The following is a 21,687-nucleotide window of genomic DNA, read 5'->3' on the forward strand; positions in this document are numbered from 1 at the left end:
ATCATTAGTCTTTTAACTTAGTAATTATCCACAAAACAAACCTTTAGCAAGATATTTTAATGAGCATAACTGACAGCTGGCACAGTTATCTTAGATTTTAGGTCTTACTTTGATTCTGCGTGTCATTTTGGCCAAGTAGCTTTGATCTCTCTCTCTTCTGATCATGACACTTGTGTCTGCATGAATTGCTAATTATAGCCATGATTGAAGATGTAATATTTGAAGCAGTGGCCTCTTTCTCAGTCTGTACTCTTGGTCACTACCTTTTCAGACTATGCTGAACTTAAACTAAATTAACTCTAATGACTGTAGGTTGTTTAAAATCAATTATTTTTCAACTGATTTAAGTAAGATGTTATAAACACAGACAAATTTTAGTTTTTACTTTCTCAGTAATATTAGAACTGGTTTTAGAATGGATGAAGCAGGTTTAAATTAAGAATGCTACTGGAGAAACAATCACACTGGATGGACATTTCAAAAATATTCTTAAAAGTCAGTTCTGTGTAAAAGACCCAACAAACATAAGATAGCTTTGTCATTTCTGAAAGAAAGACTTGTCAAATATTTAGTCAAACTTATGACAGAAGCATGCTGAAAGCTATACAACAGTTTCACCACAAGTTTTTGTTGTCTATCTAGAAAAATAAATCAAATTCAAACTTGCGTTCTGAATTCTAGTTTTAACAATCCATTAAAATCTTATGTTTTATCATCATCCGAATGTGTCTATCAAAGCTAAAATGAACATTAATCCGATCATGAGACCTTCTGATTTTGACTGTTAGGTTGAAGAATGTTTTTTTTTTATATAGGATAAGAGCACAACAAGGCCAATAGATACATTTATTCATTTATGTAGACCAATAATATGGATTTCACTACTGATTTATTAACTAATGAATTCCCATTGACTTTTTTGGAAAGGTTTAGCACAAACATTAAATAAATCTTACATGATGCATATTCATTCATTTAACATAGCTCATTTGGTTAAAATACATAACTGTCAGGTTGATGTATTTTAAAGTCGTAGGGAAATGGCTGTCCCATGACTTTACACGAGCAGCAAAAGTTCAATTTTTCTAACTCCAACAGCTGTTGCTTTAGAAGTGCGTTAAATGCCTCAGATGCTCAAAAGCTCATATGAGGCGCTGCTTCAGCAGCTTGGATGTGTTACACCTGCTGCTCTAGACGTGCTGCAAGACCTTTTGATGTGCCTTGATGCGCGTCAACCATTGCCTTTGCATGTAAACCAACTGCTTCTGCTGCTCCAGCAGAGTGCGGTCTGAACGTAGCATTGCTGCTTTTTTGTCTGTGTTGGCTTTTTTTTGTTGATTTTATGCTCAGCATATTGGAAAAAAAAAATTGTTAAATGTGCTATATAAGTAAAGTGGATTAATTTGATTTATTGATGTATTTTGATTTAATAAAGTACATTTGATCAAAATGATATTAAGTGTATTGATTTCAAATAGATAAAATGTATTTATTTGCATAATTATTAGGTTATCTTTAGCAATTAGAAAAATTACCTTTATTTATGAGATTTATTTATCAGATAAACACACTCCTTGGTATATATTTTGAGCTAGTATACTTTACTAATTCAAAATACCTGACAGTTATGTATTTTTAATAAATAAGCTTTATTGTACGAATTAATTTAGATCATGTAAGGTTTATTTAATAGATTTGTGTTAAAATTCCCAAAAAGAAAATGGGAATTTGTTATGTAATATATTTACATAAATCTCAAGATATGGATGAATTACAATGGAATACCTTGCTACTATGTTAGCTGGCACAAAATTACTCCCTTTGAACCACCATAACAGAAACAAAGAGATACGAAAAACAAGTCTTCTTACCATTTCAGCCTTTTCATTGGCGACCTGTAGCTCTTTCTCTTTCTCTTCCAACTCTTTGGTAAGAGCTCCCACTGATTCTGATGCCTCTTTTAGCTTTTATCCACCCCACACACAAACACTGAAGGCTTGCAGCATGATGCTTGCTGTGGTGTGCCTGCTCAGTATAAATGTGAACAGGACAAAAGATTCTTGCTCTAATCTAATTGTAAAGCTTTAGCTTGACCTGAATGACCTTTTTCTTGATCAAAGGATCAGATGATAAAAATACTTGGACATTACGAAGGCGTTTTATCTTTCAGGTTATGTATCAGATCTGTAATGTCAAGGTTTCACTTCAGCAGCTGCCAATAAATCTGAGAGGTTCTTGAGTTCAGAACTGCTAAAAATTGATTTTTATGTTGCACTCAGGGGTGGAATGACTGTTTGAGCAAGATGATTTACCAAGATATTTACCATCTCAACCAACATTTGTAGTTTTGAATATTAAAAGAATGTAACTACTTTGACTTTGAGCAAGGCTAAATCAGGAACAAATATTAGTTTGAATAAAACTATCCTGGGGGATAGATAATAATTGGATCCTGTTAATCTGCATAAAAGAGTAATGAATTTTGATAAATAACTAGTTATAAACATTTTGCCTTAATTTACAAGTTGTATGTTGCAAATAAATTACTTAAGAATTAATTTGAACTGTTGGGAAAAGGGTTGGTTTCTCCTTTGCCTGCTCCTTCATCCACTAGATGGCAACTAGAGGCTGCACCTGAAGGGGCACACCCTTTTGGCTCTGTTTGCACACCTGTTACTCATCATCTAATCATCCTAGAGCTTAAGAGGAAGCAGACTGCCAGCACCTCGTTGCCTGAGTGTTTGCCAGTTACGGTACTCTGAGTACCCATGGAGATAATCTCTGTAGACAAACTTTGACAGTAATTGACTCTTGTTAGTGATGGTGAGATGAGGCCTCCTGAGGCATTGAACAGTTTGGCCAAATTGCTTCAACAATCCCCACAGTCCATGAGGTTCCATGTGAACATGTCACCACCTACTGGTGGAGTGCATAACTACAGTTTGTAATAAAATCTGATTCATTTTGTAATTGTTTTTCTTTTTTTCCCCCTTTTAAGTTCCTTTGAAATTGCTAATGGTTGGTGTGTATAATTAAATCTTTTGTAAGTGTAACATTTCCTAGAACAATCATTTAAGGTGCACGGTTTTCCTGCCATTTAGTGAAATAAGCTCGAGCAGATATTAAAATTGCCCTAGCAAATTGGGCAATGATGAGCAAAATGAAATGTACCAAATAGATTATTTCTGTTGTCATGCAAAACAATTATCTGCAACACATCTTATGGGAAGTTCAACAGAATTAAGCTAAAGTTTACAATGATTTAATGTAAAGTTCCAGTATTTCTGCTTTATTACCGACAGGTTGGCCAGTGTCTGCACCTCAGATCTCTTCTCTTTATAGATGGACTTGTGCCCTTGAATGAAGGAGAGGTAGGACATGGGGGTTACCTGGGTGGAGCGCCGGTATCTAGGTTGAATTAGAAAAGCATTAGAATCATTTCATGATGCATTAGAGGGTAGCATGATCATCTACACAACTTCCTAATATTGCAGTTCAGCTTTTAATTTTACTATATAGAATCTCTCTCCACACAAATGAAAATCTAGATTGCTATATGGAAACCTGAATTATTTTAAATATGACAAAAAAGTTATGCTTTCTTGAAGCAATTATTTGGGAGAAAGTATTGGAGCTGCTGTCAACAAAGCATTGCAGCAGCGCTGTACATTCTTATAAACACAAAGCTACATGAAGATACTAACCACCTTACATGTTTCCTCTGGTATCACACCTGATCGTTTCAAACCACAGGTGTAGACAAAAAAGACTGTGCATAAGGCAGTGATTATGTCATCAAGAAACGATTTCTCAAATTTTGCTCCGGATTTACACTATATTGCCAAAAGTATTTGCTCACCTGCCTTGACTCACATATGAGCTTAAGTGACATCCCGTTCCTAATCCATAGGGTTCAATATGACGTCGGTCCACCCTTTGCAGCTAGAACAGCTTCAACTCTTCTGGGAAGGCTGTCCACAAGGTTTAGGAGTGTGTTTATGGGAATTTTTGACCATTCTTCCAGAAGCGCATTTGTGAGGTCGCACACTGATGTTGGACGAGAAGGCCTGGCTCTCAGTCTCCGCTCTAATTCATCCCAAAGGTGTTCTATCGGGTTGAGGTCAGGACTCTGTGCAGGCCAGTCAAGTTCATCCACACCAGACTCTGTCATCCATGTCTTTATGGACCTTGCTTTGTGCACTGGTGCACAGTCATGTTGGAAGAGGAAGGGGCCAGCTCCAAACTGTTCCCACAAAGTTGGGAGCATGGAATTGTCCAAAATGTCTTGGTATGCTGAAGCATTCAGAGTTCCTTTCACTGGAACTAAGGGGCCAAGCCCAGCTCCTGAAAAACAACCTCACACCATAATCCCCCCTCCACCAAACTTTACACTTGGCACAATGCAGTCAGACAAGTACCGTTCTCCTGGCAACCGCCAAACCCAGACCCGTCCATCAGATTGCCAGATGGAGAAGCGCGATTCGTCACTCCAGAGAACGCGTCTCCACTGCTCTAGAGTCCAGTGGCGGCGTGCTTTACACCACCGCATCCGACGCTTTGCATTGCACTTGGTGATGTATGGCTTGGATGCAGCTGCTCGACCATGGAAACCCATTCCATGAAGCTCTCTGCGCACTGTTCTTGAGCTAATCTGAAGGCCACATGAAGTTTGGAGGTCTGTAGTGATTGACTCTGCAGAAAGTTGGCGACCTCTTCGCACTATGCGCGTCAGCATCCGCTGACCCCGCTCCGTCAGTTTACGTGGCCTACCACTTCGTGGCTGAGTTGCTGTCGTTCCCAAACACTTCCATTTTCTTATAATACAGCTGACAGTTGACTGTGGAATATTTAGGAGCGAGGAAATTTCACGACTGGATTTGTTGCACAGGTGGCATCCTATCACAGTTCCACGCTGGAATTCACTGAGCTCCTGAGAGCGACCCATTCTTTCACAAATGTTTGTAAAAACAGTCTGCATGCCTAGGTGCTTGAATTTATACACCTGTGGCCATGGAAGTGATTGGAACACCTGATTCCAATAATTTGGATGGGTGAGCAAATACTTTTGGCAATATAGTGTATGAAGATCTTAAAAGTCACACGTGTCTTGTTTGTCAACAAAACCATTTTATCAATAGTTATGGGGATCATAAGCAAATTATGAAATAAAGTCTGCAGGGCTGCCAACTTATCATCAGACCTTGAAGGCAACCCTTGTCAGGGTTAGATGAGGGTTAGCTATAGGTTGTACGGGGAATTTTTTCAACACAGTAAATGTTACTGAATAGAAATAAATGATCTGTAGTTATGTGGAAACATTTCCACACAATATTCATTATTTTCTATATTGTGGTGAGTTTTAGAGAATTGAAAAGAAAGAAGAATGGGCCCAACTAAAATACTGGCATCTTAAATATACTGTAAAGTAAGAATTTCATGGCTGTGTTTATTAATTATTCTATGAAGTTCAAGTAAATAAAAGAATGTGAAATAATAAGTTATTACTGGATTATTGGCACTAATACAGGAACCAGTACAATTGAATCCCGTGCAAACTACACTGTCTATGAATATTTGGTAATAGGCTAAGGATTAAAAAGCTTCATTCATTATGCTTTTTTTTTTTAAAGATAAATGAATAAGATAATTAAAATGAGAACATCCTTGTGGTTCCTCTTCCATCAATCCTTGATAACTGAGTTGTTCTGCACATCCTGTCTGTGTCTTATGTGGTTGGTCTTTTCTTGGGTGGCTGATCTTTTAAAAAATAAAATGCAATGGTTCTTTTTCTTTTTTTTTGTGGACCTCCTATGGGTTTGAGAGGCTTACCTGAAAGCTTTAAGAATTTAGAGATTTGTGTTGGTTTAATTTAATTCCTGAAATTGTTCTACTAGACTGAGAAATACTTATTTAACTTGTAAGTAAAACATGGACTAAAACTGAGAGTAAATCAGGTGGCTAAACTAGAGCAAACAATGATTAAACCTCACTAAAAAAACAGCACTAGATGTAGAGAAAACAAACTAAATTGATATATTTCCTATACTCAGTCTCCATATTGATAATGTAAGCAAGCTGCTGTATATTTTATTCATATTTACTCAAGAACTACATTGCTTAAAATCTTTATTAATTTACAAATTGAAATATCTTATTCCAGATAAGAAATGATCAAATCCAAATGACATTCCTCGTAATAGCTGCTCAGAGATCCTGATCTTTTTTCATATCTGGTAAAGCTGCTGTCAGCACAGTGAATAGTGGTTTTCATGTACATAATCCAAATTGCAGGCACCAGGATAATAAAATCAAACACATTTTGCCAGCAGGTTTCAACATTTTAACTTAATTTAAGTGTTAATAAACTGTTTCAGTGGAGAGACAAAAGCAATCTGTATCAGCAGTGCTGTTTCTGTCTCCCTGCCTGCTCCCAGAGCGGCTTCTCTGATTGGTTGACCTGGTGAGTCGAGCAGCAAAAGTTCTATTTTTCCAACTCCAGCAGCTGCTCTTTTGAACTGCATCAGATACCTTAGAAGTTCATGAGGCACTGCTTCAGCTGCTTCGATGCGTCAAAATGCGCCTTGATGTGCGTCAACCATTTACTTTGCATGTAATGCATGTGCCTCTGCTGCTTCAGCAGCGCACGGTGCGAACGTAGCATTATCCTTGAGATATGTAAATTCTGCAGCACCTTAGATGTCGTTCTAGATTTTTCTGACCTTCTGAATTGGAGGTGTGGTAACATAACTGTAGAATCTTGCCTCTTTTTATCAAAATAAAATCTATTAAACCTTCTAAATCATTAAAGTGTGACAAAAAGTAGAACCAAATAAAGTATCAATTTATAGTGTTTTATTAGGTTACAGGCTTCTATTTTGTTCAACTACTGTGCCTTTGGAAGTAATCAGAACACTTTTCTGCAACACCATCATGGACGGAGCCCATGCACTGGACTACCTCCTGTTTGATCTGGGCTGAGCACTCAATATCATATGCAGACAGGAAGTGCTCTGAAACTGAATGGCACAGAAAAAAATATTGAAGAAAAATTATATTTTAAAAGAGTGAATCAGATTAAGGCATAAAAAAGGAATAACCCAAATTAATGTCTACACATAAATACGCCCAGAGAATATTTTGGACATTACAACTTTATATTTTCTCCAGCAGGAACACAATTATAGCGGCTAGATAGAGTATCAATTATTTACCTTTTCGATCTTTAGTGCTGCAACACAGTATATTTGTAAGTAAGCCGAAAAACAAAAGAGAGAATTCAAAATACCCAAATTAATTTTTTTTTTTTTTTTCATTATTAGTTGTACATAGTTCCTCCCAGTTTTTCCATCAAGCCCTCAATTTTTCTGTTTTTACTGCATTTTCAGTCCTGTGTTTAATGATGTTTTTCACTGATATGCCTTTCAATTTATTTAGATTTTTAGATGGCTGTGAAGGCAGACAGGCAACCACTGACTGCTTTTGCTATTCAGTGCTTTTCTAAACCATTTTTGAGTTGATTTCATCCCCAAACAAAAGCTACAACTTACTGCCACTCTTCCCTTCAACTTTAGGATTTTTAACAGATTTAATCAATGTAAACAGCTAAGCGACAACATAACCAGTTTTCAACAACAAAACATTGATACTATGTTTTCTTACGCTACGTTTAGACCACACAAGATAGAAGCAGCAAAAAAGCCCCTGCTACTTCATTTTTGATGCTTGTAAAAATTAAGGTCCGACGTGCCTCGAGAGCATCCTTGATGCTGCTGAAGGGTGTCCAGTAAAATGTGTACAGATCCATATGATGCTTCTGCTGCTGCTCCTGTGTTCAATGGCAGAGAGCGGCTTTGCTATATTTGCTGTTATAAGTGGGTAAAAAGTAGTTTTAATATCTTTTCAAGTTAGAAAGTCCACCTCAAAACTTTATCTGTGCAGTCAGAAGATTAGGATCCTGACTTAAAATATTATTTCGCAGTCAGATCAGTGCTAAACTTCCATACACTGGCGGTGCGCTTTCACTGGAAATCCCTTTTAACAGCCCTGTCGCCTCTTGGGGGTTTTCCGCTATTGTTCCTGGCGACTGGAAGGAGATGTTAGTTGTTTTCATGTAGGAAAACCAAACGGCAGTCACCGGAATAATAAGGCAGGTGTGCACTACCTTTTGATGCTTCTTGATGTGGTTCAAACATTTACTTTGCATGTAAACATGCTGCTTCTGCTGCTTCAATAGCGTGCAGGCTGAACGTAGCTTTAGGGGTGAAAGGAAGCTGCAAAGGAAAAAAGCTTTACTAAAAGTCTGCTTGAGAACCCTTTGAGGAGGAGTCTAAATATAAATAGCTTTGGTATGGGTCTCACCGGGTCCATATAACAATGAATAAATAAGTGAGCACTCACACAGTTGGTTTAGGTAAGCATTGCATTTCAAGTTTTAACAGCTGGAAATGGTAGCAAATAACCACATGGTTAAAATTATGGAAGCTTTTTTGCTGTTAGACAATTTTAAGTGTTTTGATAGATAGGTTACAGCTAATTATTTCAAAATATCCTTGTTCATTTAGAATTTTAGTAACCACAAAATTAACAACTTATTCAAAGTAAGAAAAACAGTAAAAAACTATAAACATCTAAATAGGCTAATGCTACTAAAGAATTTGTCAAAATTCCACTCTAACAAAAAAGTGCCAACTGGAGACACCTGCAACAAGTGCATTTTTGGCCAGTGACTAAACCAGTCCACGGTGCAGCCGGATATCAGTGCTGGAAACTTCAACGCTGCGGAACTTCTCCCCAACAGGAGAAAAGCACAGAACTACATGGAGATTGTGTCGGACCCGTAACATGAAGCAAGGGCGTAGGTTTGATTTCAACTTTGGTAGGGACACTATTCTTCAGTTTCATTGGTCCTTTGCAAAAATATGCATGCTCTTTTTTATGCTTAATGTGAGCTTCAGGGCTCATTTTGTTTAAAGAGAACAGCAGCATTTCTTGCTACATTAATACAAATCTTATAAGCACTACATGCACTAGATGCTGTTTATCAATATTTAAAGCATCACTGGCTCTGATGAATGTGGAATTAGGACTTTTTCCACTTTGAAAAGGATTGCATTTAAATTTACCTGCGACTAAGACAGTGTCTGTTTAACCACATATAGTCTATAATATGTGGATTTATCCTGTGTTTTCTTTTGAAGATAGAGAATTGTGCAGAGGTAAAACCCACTCTTATTTTTTTTTCTAATATGCTCTCTCTGGATCATGCAAAATAATACATTCAAGGGACAGCAAATAAATGTATTGTATTTACATGTGCACTGGAACTAGACGAGGAACTGACACTGAGCATTTAAAATATTAATATTAGAAGTTGTACATCTGGGCTGTGGTTACTCTGTGTAGCTAATTCCATGTATTTTATCTATGGCTGAAACAATCATATTAACAAATTATTTAAATAATCGTGAACTAATTTAGTAATTGATTAATCGTAAACTGGAGTATAGGGCCACTAAAATATGCCTTTAGCCGACAGAGCGACCCACTTAGAGCAGGAATTATAACCAAGATTGTAAAAAAATATGTAAACATTTTGCATTTTAGAAGTAAAAAAAAAAAAAGTTTTTGTCTGTCAATATTCTCCATCCAGAACTCCTCCAAAGGAGACGTTTAAACGTTTCTGTTTCACCTGGTTTCATTTCTTAAAAGATCTTCTTTAAGGAGCCTTTGGCTATCTAATTAAAAGATAAAATAAAAGAAATCATAACGTTGTTAACTTACATTTCTCAAGTTCCACAAATCAAAAAACTCTCTCCTGCTTCTTTACAGAACTCCAATCAGAAGCTTTCGCCTGTTTTAGCGTAGATAATAAGTTTTTTAATTTGGACTAGTTTCGTAGCCCAATATTAATTTATTTTAGCGTCTTTTTTTTTTTGCGCTCCAAGCACCCGCGCGCGCGCACATACAGACTAGAAAACACGCAATCAGAAAGAGAGAAGGCGGAACTTAAGGCAGAATAATCAGAGAGTTAAACCGCGCAGCACAGTTGATGCGCTGCTATGTGAAAGGGACAGAAAAGAGCAGCAGCTGCAGCTACCAGGCAGAGAAGCTGCGAGAGGAAAAGAAGCAGCTGCTGTATAGTAAATTATAAACATGTTGTTCACATCCAATTATTGGTAGTTACAAATGGGTCCGTCCAAAATTTTGGTAGGGACATGTCCCTATGGTCCCTATGCAAACCTACGCCCATGACATGAAGTACTCATACAGGTTTTCGTTTGTTGGTGGTCTTTTTGGAAACTCTTGTCGCATAACAGGTATGAGACCACTGAGGATCTCATCTATCTCATCACGGGGAAACAAATTGGACACCTAAGGACAGAAATTACACCTGTTTTACAAAAATTGTATTAACACAAGTTCTTAACATAGTTGAATGTCACTTCCAGTGACTTAAAAGTGATGGGTTTAGTTTTTGTATTTTGTTTTTTATTAAAGCTGTAATTTACTAAAAGATGAATTTGATCTTAAACTCTGAATTTTGAACTTTGATAAAACATTTTCAATCAAAGAAAAGCAGTGTTCAAATGTATTTTTTTGAGTCTCAAATATATATATTTTGCATTCAAATACTTGAAAAGTTTTTTTTTCATTGAAGTGAAAAAAATTTTAATAGAATATATTTTTTTTGATTGAAGAAACCTTTTTTTGATTAAATAATAAAGAAACAAATCTACCTTTATAATATTCTAGCAGAGAAAAGAATGAATTATGCCTAAAAATAGAGATGCATTTATATTGTCAAAGTAACTTATTTTTCCAAACACCTGGAAAAGCTACAAAAAACCCCCAACATATTTGTATTTCAAATTTTTCCAGTCAAGACAAATGTCATGTTACAGATGGACTGGTGAGCATCTTGTGAAAACAAAGCAATGCTGCTGTAAGCAGGGGCCTTTGTCTAACTGACCTTCTTGATCACTCACAAAAAAAAAAAAAAAAACGTATCTTTCCATTTTGTTCCTTATCTCTCCAGAATAATGCAGCACAACCTGTTCTCTTCAAAACACAAACCTGATATTAATAGCAAACAGTGAGCTGGTCAGTTAAATCATATTGTGCTAAAATTGGAAAAGAGAATGGATAACTGTGTGAACACAGAGAGGAAGACTGAGCAGCTTAAATGTAAAAAAAAAAAAAAATCAAGATTAAGATGAACGATCTGAAAACAACAAGAAATGTAATTTGAAAGTATTCAAAACTATTAGAAAAAGGATGAGAAGTGGGAAAAAAACTGAATTTCTTGTTTGTGTTTCCTACCTCTCCAGATGACAAGACATTGTTCATGTACTCTAAGAAGGATTCATCCTTGATTTCATTGTGAGTGAAGATGAAGCTGACACCTTTTCCCTGCAGACCCGCTGTTTTGTACAACATTTTCAGGTCCTCCATTAAGTTAGTGGTGTTATATGAGCTGCAAAAAATAAAACAGATAATCTCAGAAAAAGAAATCAGTTTTCTAAATGCTTAAAAAAGGTTTGTTGACAGTCCAGATTAGAGTTGTGTGCATGTATCTTGTCTGAACTAAAGCACGTAAAGTAATCCACGTTGGATGACTATTTGCTCAACTCCGATCTGGTGTTCTGTCAGTTCAGCATACCGTGTCAGGCCGGCATACCCTTAGTAATATGCAATACATAGAGTTTCCTCTGTCTCCGCACTCCTTACATCCAAGCACGCTGTTTTAATTTGCTATTTAGTCAGGTTTTTTGTCGTAGTTTTTGCATAAAACAACAAAAAAAAAACATTCACTGTTCATTACACACATTAGGTTTAAAAACAAACATTGCATGTCGGTTAGATGAGGATCTTATTAAAGAATGATCTGCATTTTTTCACAAAGAATTAAATATTTATAGGGAGAGGATTCTACAACCCAGTTGATTGGATATGAGATTTATTTGTTTTTAGTATTTTAATGAATGACATGCAGATCATTTTATTTTTATTCATTTATTTTTAGAGCATAGGAAAAACTACTGAAATTATTTTCAGATTACATATACATAGATAAATAAATTTTGTGTGGGTAAAGGAATGAATTTAGGGTTAGGATTCACTCGGTGATAACAACCTACTGAGGCGACTGGCACAATCTGAAGCCATTCTATGGGACTGATAACCATAGAGGAAACTCTATGTAATACGTATTACTAAGGGTATGCTGGCCTGATGCGGTATGCTGAGCTGACAGAACACCGGACCGGAGCGGAGCAAATAATCATCACACGTGGATTACTTTCTTGTGATTGGCATATACAAGGGAGCTCTATGATTGGTTTCAAACCATCCACTGTATAAAAAAATGCATTTTTGTATCGAGGCACATCAGGAGAGTCTCAAAAATCAGCACACAAATGCAGAAAGTTAAAAGACCACTGGTACATTGTAATTTTATTTATAATTGTTTATTGACCAGAAATACTTTGGCGAATCATGTGCTGTGCATGTGTGAATCTTGTATGCTTGCTTGAATCGTGCTGTGTGTGTGTGTGTGTGTGGATCTTGTACTGTGTGTGTTGTTGTTGTTTTTTTTGTGCTTGCGTGAATCCTGCTCTATGTGTGTGGAGCTTTTACTATGCATGTATGAATCACATATGTGTATTTGTAAAAATTGAGACCGATTGAGCTCCATATAAAAAAAAATTGCAACCCTGTGCTAATCAAACAGTCTCCCTCTGTGTTTTGGAATCTGACAGCAGACCACTTTTAACCAGGAGATTGAGAATTTACTCGGAAAGACAAGGTGACATTTACCTCTTTCTATTGAACCCTATAGCGGAGAACCAAACAATGTTTGATCAGCTAACTGTCATATTTCAGCTAACTGTCATATTTCTTTTGTTGCCTCACATCAGCCTTTATTTTAATTTGCTTTTGTGGTCAAAGGGGGAGTTCAGACAGCACTATAATGGTGCTTTTGGTCACATGACTCATTAAGTGATGGATCCAACCCTCTCAAGTTACATGGGTGATTTTTTGAGAAGAGCAGCCTGTACAGAGCATCGATATGCACCAAGTGCTGGATATCAGTCTTGAAAAAACACAAAATATATCTCAAATTAAGCCAATTATTTGGGTCAAAAGGTGCAAAGTGTTGCTTTAAATAAACTACAAATGAAGTTTCACTACTCACACTTTCTTTATGCCAAAACAAAATTTGTGACAAGTGACGCCTCTCTCTACCCTCACTCCAGCTGACCCCTGCTCTGACCTTCCCCTTTGCCCTCCCCTCCATACTCATCGCCTTGTATGCGCATGTTTGCAAAGGATAAATACACAGCAAAACAGCATTACCTTCTGGAGGAACACCTCTATTGACAAAAACCTAACTCTATAATACTGTAAGCAAGAAAACTTAATTTTGGCAAATGATTGTCTTTAGGTGAATGTTTAAATCAGCTGGACACTCCACCATTTTGCTGCTAAGGTACACGCCTCTGGTGATGTTATTTTATGGGCAGGGGGGAGGTGAGCCCTGAGTGGCAGCTATTTACATGGAAGTAAATGCACATGCAGTCAACACAAGTTGTAAATAGGAGACTGGAGAACACAGAGAGAGGGTGTGTGAAGCCACAGCATATGTAATCTAAAAAGATACTTTTAGCTCTTCACTATTTTTAGTTTAAATTGATGAATTGTTGTATTACTGCTCTCTTAAGATTTTACCTCTGTAATTAAATAAAGACTTTCCATTTATATTAAACTGTAAGTGTTAAAAAATTTACCGGCCATCTGTTTATATGAGCTGTGAGACTGAGAGTCAGGTCAGCCCTTTAAAAGAACTGGGCCACCTCTGGCTATCATCGGGATATTGTCTTTTTTTACTTTGTGAGAGCTAAATCAGTTTATGATCCATGAAAATGTCCAGTGTGAAATAGATGCACTCATCGGGTCAGACTGCAGGCGCCTTTCCCCGAACTGTCTAAGATATGCAGTGTTTTTTATATTTTTGGGAGATACACCGGCTCTCTAGTGTCCGGTCCACTGCACATCAAATAACTCAAGGACTGTTTTTTTCTTTTTGTTATCCAAACTTTTCCAGGTGATGCCTTCAGCTGTAAAGGAGGTATAAAAAGTTAACACATCTTTGTCAAGGTAAAGCAGTCTGACTAAAAAATCCTTGCAAGAATTAATCAGTCACTATGAAAATGTTTCACCAATCTCCTTTGTTAACTGAACTTATTCAGCTACATATTTAATAATTTTGTTTTGCATAAAATAAAAAATAAGCCTTGTTAAGATTCTTGTTTTTTAAACAAGAACCTTTTTTTTATCTTATAAACAAATCAATTATACAAATTTGCAAGATTTGCTGAGTTTAATTGATTTATTAAAGTATTGGTTTATTGAATTTTCAGTCTGTCCCTTTACACATCAATCCTCTGTAAACAAAAACAGTTTCTTCATTGTCTGTCTTTTTACGTAAAGAAAAGAACAAACAACCAAATCAGCAATTACACTTTAGTACAAGTGTGTGATGAATTTTAGGGACCCCTGCATTTTAAAAGGAAAATACAGCTCCTACTTAAATGAATTGCTACATTTTTGACAAGCAACTGAATTAAGGTTTTCCAACATAATTTTGTTTAACACAATAATGGTTTAACTTGAAAACCTAAAACCTGGATCAACTAAACTCAAATACTTGTAAAGATCAAAATCAATTATTTTAAATGGAAGCTACATTCTTTTATCAGTGTTGGGTATATTTTGTATGTTGATAATAAAAAAAAATATTTGAATCTTTTATGTGCAACTGGTACATATACGTATGTTTCCTCTATTCACTGCACTGAGTAGAGGAAACATTTATGCACTAATCACAGCAAGCAGTGATTAGAGAGGGGGTGACGATTTTTTATGATTGAATTTTAAAGAGGAAAAGGCAAATACATGCATGCGAGCCAACAGGATTAGGTTTTAACTGTTAACTTTCTGAAACAGTGATCAAGAAGAGAATTTGTTATTATTAAAACTCACTGGTAGAGAAAATAAGACTTAGAGCACACACATCTACATACTCTCTTTCTTTTTAAACCAGCATCAAGTAAACCCTGCAAGGACAAAAATAATGAAAATAACATTTCCAGGTTATGTGTTATAACAATTTTACCATTTAAATAAAAAGTCTTATAATAAATCTTTCAATTTAAAAACATTTATGATATTTAATATACAAATAAAGGGTTGAATGTGTACAGGTGCTGGTCATAAAATTAGAATATCATGAAAAAGTTGATTGATTTCAGTAATTCCATTTAAAAAGTGAAACTTGTATATTATATTCATACATTACATACAAACTCATATATTTCAGATGTTTATTTTGTTTAATTTTGATGATTACAAATGACAACAAATGAAAATCTCAAATTCATCATATCAGAAAATTTGAATATTGTGAAAAGGTTCAAAATTGATGGCCCCTGGTGCCACACTCTAATCAGCTAATTAACTCAAACCACCTGCAAAAGCCTTTAAATGGTCTTTCAGTCTAGTTCTATAGGCTACACAATCATGGGGAAGACTGCTGACTTGACAGTTGTCCAAAAGACGACCATCGACACCTTGCACAAGGAGGGCAAGACACAAAAGGTCATCGCTAAAGAGGCTGGCTGTTCACAGAGCTCAGTGTCCAAGCACATTAATAGAGAGGCGAAGGGAAGGAAAAGATGTGGTCGAAAAAAGTGTACAAGCAAGAGAGATAACCGCACCCTGGAGAGGATTGTGAAACAAAACCCATTCAAAAATGTGGGGGAGATTCACAAAGAGTGGACTGCAGCTGGAGTGAGTGCTTCAAGAACCACCACACACAGACGTATGAAAGACATGGGTTTCTGCTGTCGCATTCCTTGTGTCAAGCCACTCTTGAACCACAGACAGCGTCAGAAGCGTCTTGCCTGGGCTAAAGAGAAACAGGACTGGACTGCTGGTGAGTGGTCCAAAGTCATGTTCTCTGATGAAAGTAAATTTTGCATTTCCTTTGGAAATCAAGGTCCCAGAGTCTGGAGGAAAAGAAGAGAGGCACTTCATCCACGTTGCTTGAAGTCCAGTGTAAAGTTTCCACAGTCAGTGATGGTTTGGGGTGCCATGTCATCTGCTGGTGTTGGTCCATTGTGTTTTCTGAGGTCCAGGGTCAACGCAGCCACATACCAGGAAGTTTTAGAGCACTTCATGCTTCCTGCAGCTGACCAACTTTTTGGAGATGCAGATTTCATTTTCCAACAGGACTTGGCACCTGCACACAGTGCCAAAGCTACCAGTACCTGGTTGAAGGACCATGGTATCCCTGTTCTTAATTGGCCAGCAAACTCTCCTGACCTTAACCCCATAGAAAATCTATGGGGTATTGTGAAGAAGAAGATGCAATACACCAGACCCAACAATTCAGAAGAGCTAAAAGCCACTATTAGAGCAACCTGGGCTATCATAACACCTGAGCAGTGCCACAGACTGATCGACTCCATGCCACGCCACATTGCTGCAGTAATACAGGCCAAAGGAGGCCCAACTAAATACTGAGTGCTGTACATGCTCATACTTTTCATGTTCATACTTTTCAGTTGGCCAACATTTCTATAAATCCTTTGTTTTTATTGGTCTTCAGTAATATTCTAATTTTCTGATATGATGAATTTGAGATTTTCATTTGTTGTCATTTGTAATCATCAAAATTAAACAAAATAAACATCTGAAATATATGAGTTTGTATGTAATGTATGAATATAATATACAAGTTTCACTTTTTAAATGGAATTACTGAAATCAATAAACTTTTTCATGATATTCTAATTTTATGACCAGCACCTGTATGAGTCAGTTGTGTGAGGGATAACTGAGTAAGTATAGAAAAGACAAATGAAGGAAACATGCAGCTGACGTGCTTGTCTCCCTTGGAGATGCTTTGGCGAGCAAAGAGGAGAAATGAAAAAAGCAGGCTCATTCATATTAATAGCAACCACCAAAGTGAGTTAGAGACTTGGCCAATGGGATATATGATGACCATAAGTGCTCACAGAGAACAAGAGGGAGGCCTTTGACAGCCTTGTACAGTAACAAGGAGCGGGTGTGCTCCTTGTTACTGTACAGGGTGTGATTCTAAAACAAATAAACAAAAAAAAAAAAGAAAGAGGCAAAAAACAAAACTAGTTAGTAAATGAACATGGAAGGTAAATGAGCTCCAAAAACAGCTGGAGAAACATGGACGCTGAAACAATCTGTAATAAATAACATGGTTTAGGCATGGGCGTAGGTTTGCATAGGGACCATAGGGACATGTCCCTACCAAAATTTTGGACGGACCTATTTGTCCCTACCAATAATCGGAAGTGAACAACATGTTTATAATTTACTATACAGCAGCCGCTTCTTTTCCTCTCGCAGCTTCTCTGCCTGGTAGCTGCAGCTGCCTGCTCTTTCCTGTCCCTTTCACATAGCAGCGCATCAACTGTGCTGCGCGGTTTAACTCTGATTATTCTGCCTTAAGTTCCGCCTTCTCTCTTTCTGATTGCGTGTTTTCTAGTCTGTATGTGTGCGGGTGCGGGTGCTTGGAGCGCGAAAAAAAAGACACTAAAATAAATTAATATTGGGCCAAGAAACTAGTCAAATTAAAAAACTTAATATTATCTACGCTAAAACAGGCAAAAGCTTCTGATTGGAGTTCTGGAAAGAAGCAGGAGAGAGTTTTTTGATTTGAGGAACTTGAGAAATGTAAGTTAACAACATTAGGATTTCTTTTAATTTATCTTTTAATCTGATAGCCAAAGGCTCCTCAAAGAAGATCTTTTATGAAATGAAACCAGGTGAAACAGAAACGTTTAAACGTTTCCTTTGGAGGAATTCTTGATCCAGAATATTGACAGACAAAAATGTTTTACTTCCTAAATGCAAAATGTTTACATATTTTTTTACAATCTTGGTATAATTCCTGCTCTAAGTGGGTCACTCTGTCGGCTAAAGGCACATTTAAGTGGCCCTATACTCTAGTTAACGATTAATCAATTACTAAATTAGTGCACGATTATTTAAATAATTTGTTAATATGATTAATTGTTTCAGCCATAGATAAAATACATGATATTAGCTATACAGAGTAACTACAGCCCAGATGTACAACTTCTAATATTAATATTTTAAATGCTCAGTGTCAGTTCCTCTTCTAGTTCCAGTGCACATGTAAATACAATACATTTATTTTCCGTCCCTTGAATGTATTATTTTGCATGATCCAGAAAGAGCATATTAGAAAAAAAAATAAAGAGTGGGTTTTACCTCAGTTTACCTCTGCACAATTCTATATCTTCAGAAGAAAACACAGGATAAATCCACATATTACAGACATATTTAGACTATATTTGGTTAAACAGACACTGTCTTAGTCGCAGGTAAATTTAAATGCAATCCTTTTCAAAGTGGAAAAAGTCCTAATTCCACATTCATCAGAGCAAGTTATGCTTTAAATATTGATAAACAGCATCTAGTGCATGTAGTGCTTATAAGATTTGTATTAATGTAGCAAGAAATGCTGCTGTTCTCTTTAAACAAAATGAGCCCTGAAGCTCACATTAAGCATAAAAAAAGAGCATGCATATTTTTGCAAAGGACCAATGAAACTGAAGAATAGTGTCCCTACCAAAGTTGAAATCAAACCTACGTCCTTGGGTTTAGGTAATTTTTAACCCTGATTCTAACAACCCCTAATTCACTCTGTTACTTTAGAGAAAAAGGTAATTGCTCTTTCTGGACATAGATCTTTGAAATGAATATCAAAATTATAATAAATAGTGTGGGCATTACAGAGTCAGAGTTATCTGGAAGGTTTGGTATCCAGCTACGAATGAGGCCAACCTGGTCAGGCTCTGTTTGCCAGAGCCTCCAACACCCACAAATAAGGCATTACCTCCTGGTGTCCGAATTATTCTTGAGACCTGAAAAAGTGCATGTTAACAATGAAAAGAATGATTACATAAACAACTACAGTCATATTTCAAACTTTAAAATATTATTGTAATTCCTTCCAGTAACTTATAAACAGTCAAATACATTCTACAGATTAGTTACACCAAGGCTGATGTTTTTAAGCCTTTCGATAAATTGTTACCATTCTCAGTCTAGATCACACAAAAATATGCAATTTGATTTCTTGATAAGTATCACACAAATGTAAAAAAGTGGCTTATGCCACTTGTCAAGTGGCATGTCATTTGGAAAGTGGCATATGCCATTTGAATTGTGGCTTATGCCATTTGAAAAGTGGCTTATGCCAATTGAAAAGTGGCTTATGTCAGTTGAAAAGTGGTTTGTACCAGCTGAAAAGTGGGCTATGCCATTTGAAAAGTGGCTTATGTCAGGTGATGAGTGGTAGATGCTAATTGAAAAGTGGGATATGCCAGTTGAAATGTGGCATATGCCACTTGAAAAGTGGGATATGTCAGTTGAAAAGTGGCAGTTGCCAGTTGAAAAGTGGGATATGCCAATTGAAAAGTGGCTAATGTCAGTTGAAAAGTGGCTTTTGCCAGTTGAAAAGTGGGATATGCCAATTGAAAAGTTGCTTATGTCAGTTGAAAAGTGGGATATGCCAGTTGAAATGTGGCATATGCCAACTGAAAACTGGGATATGCCAGTTGAAATGTGGCACATGCCAATTGAAAAGTGGCTTATGTCAGTTGAAAAGTGGCTTATGCCAGTTGAAAAGTGGGATATGCCATTTGAATTGTGACATGGCAATTGAAAAGTGGCTTATGTCAGTTGACAAGTGGCTTATGCCAGTTGAAATGTGGCTTATGCCATTTGAAAAGTAGCTTGTCAGTATAAACGTGGGATATGACATTTGAAAAGTGGGATATGCCCATTGAAAAGTGGCTTACGGTATGTCAGTTAAAAAGTGGCAGATGCCAGTTGAAAAGAGGGATATGCCAGTTGAAATGTGGCTTATGCCAACTGAAAAGTGGCTTATGTCAATTGAAAAGTGGCTTATGCCAGTTGAAAAGTGGCTTATGTCAGTTGAAAAGTAGGATATGCCATTTGAAAAGTGGGATATCCCAATTGAAAAGTGGCTTATGCCAGTTGAAATGAATCCCTTTACTTAAGGACCATTTAATCAGGCAAACCATTAAGATGTAAGTTTGAATTGTCTCCTCCATAACTGCTTTGTCATGATCAACAAAACAAAAACATTTCGCATTTATTTGTTCATTACCCATATATTTGTTCAAAATATATGGGTATAAATACGTCTAACGTAAAATATAAACAAAGTTACATCAAACAGTAGATCAGAGCCTTACACAGCATTTACTTTTAAATTGGCATCTGGGAAAATAAACCTGACTTTGGACAGGAAGTGTAGTGCATGTTAGAACTGAAGTTCAAGAGACATAAAAAGTAAACACTGTCAGGTTTACATGTTAGTTCAATTACAGTTCACTAGGGCAGTGTAATTTACTGTATATTTTTATATTTTTCAATGAATTTTGATTAACTATAACCAGCTATATAGAAATTGACATTCAAATCTTAATTTAGGCTTTTGAATTAATATGTGCTGAAAAACTTGGAGGACACCAGCTCCCTCAAAGTGAAAGTGTAAAAATATGTGAACATGACCATCCCATTACTAAATAGTGTCTCCAAGAACTGTGTTCTTCTTTATTTTCAATTTAGGCTGGAATTTTATAATGACAAATAATTACATGATCTACATCTTTTATGTAGACTATTGTCACCACATGAAAAAAAGGATTTAAAATACCTTGGTCAGATGAATCATTGCATCTTGAAAGAAGACCATGTCCATGCCGGCCCCTCTTATGCTCTCATTGTAAAGATAGAGGAACATGTTTAGACGCTCTTTTAAATTCTCAAATGATTCAATAGCCTCATAGTACTTGAGTTCTATGAGTACGTCAATCAAAATCTTTATGTTCTATCTCTTGTGAAAAAAGTAGTTACACAAAACATGTTTAAATTTCAAACAGAAAATCAAAAATTAGAAAAAAGGCTTCCATTTTCTGCTTCATGGGTACCTGTAGCTTCTGGGGCATCTCTTATGAAGTCAACAAAATACCATTCCACATCATCAGACATTGTGAATCTATCAGTTATCACACGTTTGCACTCATGCTTCCACAGTGCCAGCAATACCTGGGAAGTTATTGTTTTCAATGAAAACAAAAGGGTTTGCAAAGGTTACTTAAACAAACTAAAAACAATGAAACAGGAGAATGAGAGGGATTTTCAAAAAAAAAAAAAAAATTATTAAATCAATTTGAATGCAAGTGCCACAACAAATTGTTTTGCTGACTGAATGTGATAAGATTTGCCTAAGCTCTTAGCTTGGCTGGGAGCCACAGCATGAATGTAGGACAGTCTCAGCTAAAGTAGAACTTTGACTATATTCAATTATTCAGTAAGGCCACAAAGTAATGCAGAGTGGGCCACCTCAGCAAGAACCGAATTTTAAAAACAGAAATTTTCTTCCCTGTTTGATTCATCTCCACTAGCTGATGCTCAAATCTCTCACCAATATTGTAATGTTCCATATAAAAATTGACTATTTATTAATAATGCTGCACTGTAACTGAAAGGGATTTAAATATGTATTCTTTAGAAAGACTAATGAATGAA

General features: G+C 36.4%; 1 protein-coding gene across 1 annotated transcript in view; it reads right to left on the reverse strand.

Moving 5' to 3' along the window:
• dnah5 (dynein, axonemal, heavy chain 5) overlaps positions 1-21,687 on the reverse strand; it is a 95,232-nt gene that overhangs the window by 45,397 nt on the left and 28,148 nt on the right. The window contains 10 exon segments of the mRNA XM_038297419.1: positions 1,872-1,989; positions 3,301-3,408; positions 6,893-7,008; positions 8,690-8,777; positions 8,779-8,838; positions 10,250-10,371; positions 11,320-11,473; positions 18,859-18,989; positions 20,813-20,952; positions 21,051-21,204. Coding sequence (XP_038153347.1) covers positions 1,872-1,989; positions 3,301-3,408; positions 6,893-7,008; positions 8,690-8,777; positions 8,779-8,838; positions 10,250-10,371; positions 11,320-11,473; positions 18,859-18,989; positions 20,813-20,952; positions 21,051-21,204 — 1,191 coding nt within the window.

The sequence above is a fragment of the Cyprinodon tularosa genome, unplaced genomic scaffold, assembly GCF_016077235.1.
Source record: "Cyprinodon tularosa strain WSP-4 unplaced genomic scaffold, ASM1607723v1 ctg387, whole genome shotgun sequence".
Taxonomy (NCBI): domain Eukaryota; kingdom Metazoa; phylum Chordata; class Actinopteri; order Cyprinodontiformes; family Cyprinodontidae; genus Cyprinodon; species Cyprinodon tularosa.